This window comes from Montipora capricornis, chromosome 10 (genome assembly GCF_036669925.1).
Source record: "Montipora capricornis isolate CH-2021 chromosome 10, ASM3666992v2, whole genome shotgun sequence".
NCBI classification, from domain to species: Eukaryota; Metazoa; Cnidaria; class Anthozoa; order Scleractinia; family Acroporidae; genus Montipora; species Montipora capricornis.
In genome coordinates this window covers 22,521,051-22,528,550 of record NC_090892.1, presented here as the reverse complement: position 1 = coordinate 22,528,550, position 7,500 = coordinate 22,521,051, and the positions used below count along the sequence as shown (strand labels likewise).

Below are 7,500 nucleotides of genomic sequence, written 5' to 3'. Positions count from 1 at the left end.
CCCCTCGCCATTCAATGTAATAATAGTATTCGTGGATAATGTTTCTGATAAGCGTATTTTGTTACTTGTCCATGTGACTTGGATTAAGTTTCGAATATATTCGTGGTATGTTATCTTTGCTAGAGAATCACACATTATGTGTGCATATGCCTAGAGATCATTCGAATGGGGAAGATATCGTTGACGTCACCTATTGTCATTAATGTGCCAACCAGAGCCTCACTGACTGTGGAAACAAAGGGTCTTTTGTTCCTGTGGTTGACACATTTGAATAACAAGAGCAATGTTCGTAAACAGATATCTTCCGTATAAAAGAAAGGAATATTACATTAGCGATGAGGATGAACACCACAACCCAAGTGAGTTCTACTGCTACTTCTTCTCCTTCCATAGCTCCTCTCCAACTTCCCGCGTTGCCGCCCTTTTCCTCTGCGGATTTGTCAACTCTTGCACAGTGTTGGGTGAAGTGGGTCCAGTCACTGGAATACTTTATTCTTGCCTCGGGTATCACTGATTCTACGCAAAAGCGGGCAGTTCTCCTTCACCTTGTTGGAAAAAAGGTTCAAGATTACATGTATTTGCAACATTACCTGACATTGATGAGGATTACACTACAGCGCTTGAACGCTTAACGGCTTACTTCAAGCCTAAGAAGAATGTGCTGTTGGAAAGGCATATCTTCCGTTCTGCCTCTCAGCTACCCGATGAACCCCTTGACACTTTTGCAACACGCTTGCGACATTTGGTAAAGAGTTGTGACTACGGGGAGAGAGCAAACAAAATGATCAGGGATCAGCTAGTGGACAAGCGCTATTCGTGGGACCTTCGATGAAGATTTTATTCAGGAGACAGACCTCACTCTGAAAAATGCCCTGTCAATTGTGCGCACCATAGAAGCTTCAACCGGAATGCTGTGCAAATGGAAACACCTTATTCGGCACCGATCTGCGATTCAGAGCAGAGCGTCCTCAAAATTTTAAAGTACCTAAAGCCAATGCCAATCGGAAAGTTTCTTCTACACCCATCTGTTATTTCTGTGGAAATAAAGGGAACAAGGCAAAGGACTCTGCAAGTGGTGCAACGTGTTCTCATTGTGGTAAAAAGGGCCATTTTCAACCCGTTTTCAACAGTATAAACTGTGGGTCGCGAGCGGCGTGAAGCTTTTCGCCTCTTTGAAACTAGAAAGCATTCACAAGATCACTCAACCAACGATGAATATCTCTTCGTTCTAGGAACTTCTGTTTTTCAGTGTACTGTTCCTGTTTGCATTTATGACGCGGAAATACCCGTAATCATTGACTCCGGTGCTAGTGTATATAAAACCCTACTGAAAACAGATCTCAGCGTTTACCCTTTGGTTCACCCGAAACCCATTGCTATTAGGGGGGTATTCGATACATGTGTGTATTCTCGTTCTACCGGCTTATCAACCGACGCGCGATTCACGGTTGTCGACCACGAAAACGCTGGTTGGCGTTTATGCAAGACCCGGCAATTGCACTAGACCTACTTAGAGTGCGACTAGCAGAGCAGGCGCATTTACGCTTGGTGGCGACAACTTTCACAGGGACAACTGATACCGTGCGAGTTTCCCACGTGGATCAGTTGGTAACGCAATACTCCAGTATTCTTGAGAGGGTTGGCAAATTGATAAACTATCAATTAAAGATTCACACTGATCCCGTGGTTCAACCTCTTAGACGAGCACCCTTTCATATAAGTAAAGAAGTCGATCAAAAGCTACAGCGATTGACAGACCTTGACATCATAGAAGACACCGAGGGTCCTACCCCGTGGGTGTCCCGCTTAGCTCCCGTTCCCAAGTCCAATGGGATATATGTGTTTGCATTGACATGAGGCGGCTCAACGAAGCGAATATTGAAGTAATGACAACGCGTTGCTCAGACCAGCCTAGCCATTCTCAAGAACAGGCTAAAAAGCGTGTTGTGCTGGAAGATTTGAGAGGAAGATAACAGCTCATTGGCAATGATCGAGGCTGCGACTTTCCGTACCCGGTTGAAAGACTTGCATACACATCCTTTTCTTTAAAGAGTACTTCTATGCATTTTTCGTGTTCCCTATAAAGGAAAGGAATCTTAAAACTATCGGAGACTCTCCTAATCAACTGCTTTGACCACCATTTTGAAAATTCAACTCCAAAGAAATGCGAACCACGCAAATGTTGGTCAGCGTAGATCACTCAATAATGTATGCAAGATTATTCCACAACACGATTACCAACAGCAAACCACAGACGCTCCTCTCTGACGTTTGAGGAGACCGGGCGGCTGTACACAGGCTAATGGAAGATAGAAAAGAAGTGTGCATTTGCAGACGCAAACCAGGAGCCATGATTTAGTTGTTGAAAATATGGTTAACTTAAACATTGGGTTGGTGTAAACTAAATGTAAGCTGCCATGGTATTTTACTGCCGGCCAATAATCACTTTGCTTCTAATAATCTGACCCAGATGTTTTCTTATTTCGAATGCAGTATTGAAGTTAATGACTGGCAGGGCTTCAGTTTACGGCTTTGATTAACCAGAAGACTTTCACCTGAAAATGTCAAGGGAATTCTTCTGACCTAACCAAGGAGTTTCTTCACTGGAAAGATCAATACTACTCAACAGAAAGGAGGTTACCTTATCCCCTCCCTCCGTCAGTGCTCCGTTTTACGGGTATTTAAAGCTATAGCTACACGGATCAGAGGAAAGTCGAAACAGACGTTGAAGTCACCGAGAATCGAACCGGGGACCTCTTGCTCCGAAAGCCGCACACTAACCAACTGAGCCACGCCGCCATTTTGAGTGAGAAGATAATCTCGTTTCCAGATCCCGCATATCAAGAGAGAAATTTCGGACGCTTTTGCTTGTCAATTGGGCAAGAAATGAGCTAAAATTAAACAAGTTTCTTTGACATTTCAGCCTGACTTTTGCCTTTTGCGTTAAACGCGATGCAAAATCTCTCTTTCAAGATCTTTTAACTCAAAGAAGCAAATGGTATAATTTCGGGACACACGTATCCCAGCTCACGTCTCCCACGTATCTAGCTCCCGTATTGGGAGCTGCCAACTAGTGTAAACCTAAGAATTTATATAGGAATGTAACGATCGTATGTAACAGTTCAAATTTAATAAAAAACGACGTACACGAGCTCCATTGTTTGTCTCTGTGGCGTTTGGGACCATTTCATGACGATTCCAGCACGTTTAAGGTTCTCATTCTCTATCCATGAAGAGGTACAGTACCTTGAATTGAATGTACTGTTTGAATTGCAGAATTGATGGTTTGAATTCCACGCAGACGTCCTTGGCGTTCCTCCCCCACTAACGTCTGCTAAAACAAAAAACCACTTCCGTTCGTGGATTACGGACCAATCAGAGGCCATTTTCCAGTTTTAAGTAAACTCATGTTTTGTATGGCATTCTTTTGCAGCATGTCATTGGCTATGCACAACACAATTAGTCAATGCCGATTGGTTTCTTTAAATAGTGGGCAGACAGCCATTGAACGGAAGTGGTTTTTCGTTTCAGCAGACGTTCGTGGGGGAGGGATGTGTGGCGAAGCCCTAAGAAGGTCTTTGTGGGAGGCTACGATTGAACAAGCCTGCGAGCAAGCTCTCTCGCGAGGTGCACCGCCCAGCCACACCCCGCTAGAGAGCTTGCTCGCAGGCTGGGATTTAATGTTTGAATTTTGATTCTAAAACGCACCATACCCTTTTGATTAATTGACAATGTTTACGAAGAGCATTTTTTCCGCGTTTATGAAAAAATTAGCGGAAAAATATGCTCTCTTCGTTACGAACTATCGAGGGATTTGGTAGGAGTATTTAAGGAAGTGTCGAATGTAAATTATTCCTCTTGTTGCTCTCTCTGGGGGCTCTCATTCTTACTTGTGAAATTTTTTTGGTAACTTACAAGAAAATTAAATGTGTGTATCCTCGAGTCTTGTTATTGATTTGCGTCTTACGAGGTCTACATCATAGTAAAAGAAGTTTTGTGTGGGACAATTTTTGCCCCAGAGTTTAGGACCACCTGTGCCCAAGAGCAGTTTTGTAACAGGGGAATAAATCTTATAACCCGGTTATTATCTATCTGAAAAGCTGGGTGCGGCTTTGATTGTTTAGAGGGAAGAGCGGAGCTAATTAACCGCTAATTAAGACGCAAGGGGATTATGTATTAGCATGCAAGGGGGTTATTTGACTCAATGTCCTTGCGGCATTTTTATTACTGTGTTACCTCCTTGCATTCTAAAGCCTTACACTAGCAAGTTTTCCTTGACAAGTGGACTTGTCAAATCAGTTACTTATTAATGTTAAAAACAACAGAATAGTTTGTGAAATTAAACGTTCCAGTTCCTCTTTTTGGCTTTTTGGCTTTGGAGGCTCATTGTCGTCTTTTCTGTTATCACCAACTAATCTTTTCTTGTTCCGTGCAAGATATAGGACATGATTTCCTGCATGCATGCAGTGATACCTCGCCCGGTTTTTGTTTCTTGAAAAAACTACGCGACAGCATCCTCAGCACGAAAACAACCAACTCCTTCTCTTTGAATTCATACACACTGAGATCAATTTGTCGGCTTCATCAATTTCCCCAATACTGCCTCCAAAATAACTTCGAGTCAGAAAAAATTCCGACTCAGAATCGCTGGACATCGCTCAGCTTGAGCTGCAGACTACAAGCAACTATCTGAAAACTTGAAACCATGCAGCACACAACTTGAATGATGCCAGATCCCTTGTGTAACAGAAATGAATATTGAATAGTCTGTAATTTTTGGTCAACAAAAACAAACAAAACAAAAAAGAATGTGCCTCGTTGGCACCACTGTCTTTACTTGTTAAGGAAGAACAAGTTGAACAAAATGAACAATAAATACATTTTTTCATCAAAGCTCTCCTGGGTCCGATGAGGAATCCTCTCCAAAGCAAAAAAAAGCCAGATGGTCTAAAAGATGCAGTGACCCATGAGATATTGAAGGCCCTTGCGGAATCGAAGATAAGAGATAAGTGTCCTTCACTTTCCGATTTCAGATCAGTTGCTTTATGTCTAATTGCTTACGCGGTTTTTTTTCCGTTTTCGTGAATTATGCCATATTAAAGGCCCTCCATATTAAGGGCCTCTTCATATGAGCCCACTTTCAAACTCTTTGTAAAATTGTCAATGTGTTCATTTGAGAGGGCGAGCTGGGTCGGTTTCCCTCAGCGAGGTCACGCACGTCTATGGTGGTGTTAGGTAATTTGGAAGAGAGGTTCCTTTTTCGATGATAACTTGAGGATACTCGCAAAGAAAACCGAATGCTCTTAAACAGAGCAGGAACCTTTGACCTCTCGATTACCAGTTAGGGTGCTCCAGCCTCAGCCAGCTGGGGAGATACATCAGTAAAAAAATTTCAGAGGAAAATTGGCCATTTTTGGATCATCATAACCCATCTATGAAGAGGAGTCGAGGAGAGAAGGGAGGGTTATGAAACTCGACAAGTTCCTTTGTTTCATGTTTTTGTTCTCTTTTTTGGTCCTGACCCTGCACAAAACACACCGTTTTTGAGAAGACAACCAATCAAATCTTTGTGTTAATTGTGCGGAACTAATTTGCGAATCCGTTCAAAGCGACAGCAAAATACTGCACTGTCACGGTCAATTCAACATCGATTGAGACATCATTGTTCTCGATTTTGACGGTTTTTCAGGCTTTATAACTAGTCCATCGATTAACCATGGTTCATATGAAGATTAGAACTTAAACTCGTTTTTAAACTGAGAAAAGAAGCTTTTGTATTTTTGAGGTCAATAACAAGACCAAAGTACGCCACGTGTTAATCTAAAGCGGCCATCTTTTTAATTCCCAGAATTCCCTAGTACATCACATTACGTCATGAGATACAACAGAAGCCATTTTGGAAATGGCCTATTGTCTTGCTGTTCTGCAGAACTCAGTACTTAAAATGAAGACTTCGAAATAAACTTTACTTGGTGAACCTCGATTTTTCTTAATTTAAATACAACAAATGCTTATGATTGCTAAATGTTGCGAACTGTGTCTGTAAGAAGCGATGAACGTATTTGTTGAATACTCTAATAAAACAACCCCCACGATCAATGCAAAATATCGCGTTCTTTTCTATTGTAAATATTAAGAAATGTTCATGAAAAATGACGTAGGCAATGATAAATCGCGTCATTGTTCAATCTTTCGTTTTTTGACACTTTACCATGGCCGTAGCTAGCAGAGGGGCAAAGTGGGCAGTTGTCTCCCCAAAGTATTCTAAAGAAAGTGGAGTGTTGGGCAGATAACTTGAATTTTACTGATATTACCTTTGAAACTCAGTTTTCACAACCAATTCGCTCGTCTTTATATTAAACAGCAAACAAAAGGGGAGCAATATTCAAAGACAATAATCCGTTAACATTTCCCTATAGCTTTTCACGTGTTTGGCTGGTTGAAACCTTCGTGATTAATTCTGATTCTGTTCCATAATCAGTGAACTTGGAAATTTGCAATTGATTGATAAAGATTTTTTAGAAGGAAATCAACGATTTGGAGACATTATAGACTAATCTGCTGGTTAGCGATACATCAATAGTTTAACACAAATAATAATACAACTTTATTGGGAAAACACAAATTACTGGTAAAACCAGTAGCTTACAAAACCTTAACCTCAAAAGGTCCCTGTATTTGTAAACTTGGACTAATTAACTTTTACTTTTGACTATATATCTATAAAAGTATAGCACTTCCGTGCCTCTGCATTTCAAAATTTTCTGGGAGAGCATTCATTGCCCCCCCCCCCCCTACAAGTAAAAAAATTACTTGCTTCGGCCTTATTTACACGGTAAATAGCTGGAAGTCTTTAATTTCCCGTTTAAAGTCGAAAAATGTGAAAGGATAATGAACTTTGCCGTTTTAAAAGAAATTTCTGTTTTAAGGAAAAAAACATTTAATTTCTTGTTTTTTATGTTGACCTACTCTCCAAAATTGGGATTTCATCACACGGACTTGTACTGGAGTTCTTGGAAGGTAATCTTAATCCAATTGTGGAATCTCAACTGTGGCGCGATTCCTTGTTGCACTAAAAATAAAGGAGAAAAGAACATACAACTTGAGCAAAGGATCAGCATAACAAAACAGACGCACTGGATCCTGGTGAAGGATCTAAACAGCAATATAAATGTTATAAAAAGCTAGAAAAAGCAAGGCGTATATAACGAATGAATATATCGTTGCGTTCGAGGAGAACGCATTCTAATTGTGTCAGTTTCGCGTGATGTCCCTCTGGTATAGATCGTGATGCCATATGATTTCAGCGTTTGGACGCCATCTTGTTCTGGCACAAATAACCTTGATCTCATGAGTTGGACGGGGCTACTACCTGGATGGGTGACCGTCCGGCAATTTCCCGCGCTGTACACGCTGGACAGTCACGCTGCTTGGCTATCCAGCAAGGAAGGCTTCTGATATCCCTCAAGATTGATATTGCATCATAACAGATGTATTCCA

General features: G+C 41.3%; 1 protein-coding gene across 1 annotated transcript in view; it reads right to left on the bottom strand.

Annotated features, from left to right (window-relative positions):
• Positions 1–5,820: 5,820 nt before the first annotated feature.
• The window catches only part of LOC138022395 (mucin-like protein), a 65,813-nt gene continuing 64,133 nt past the window's right edge, over positions 5,821–7,500 (bottom strand). The window contains exon 20 of the mRNA XM_068869522.1: positions 5,821–7,072. Coding sequence (XP_068725623.1) covers positions 7,027–7,072 — 46 coding nt within the window. The 3' untranslated portion in view covers positions 5,821–7,026. The remainder of the gene's footprint in view (positions 7,073–7,500) is intronic.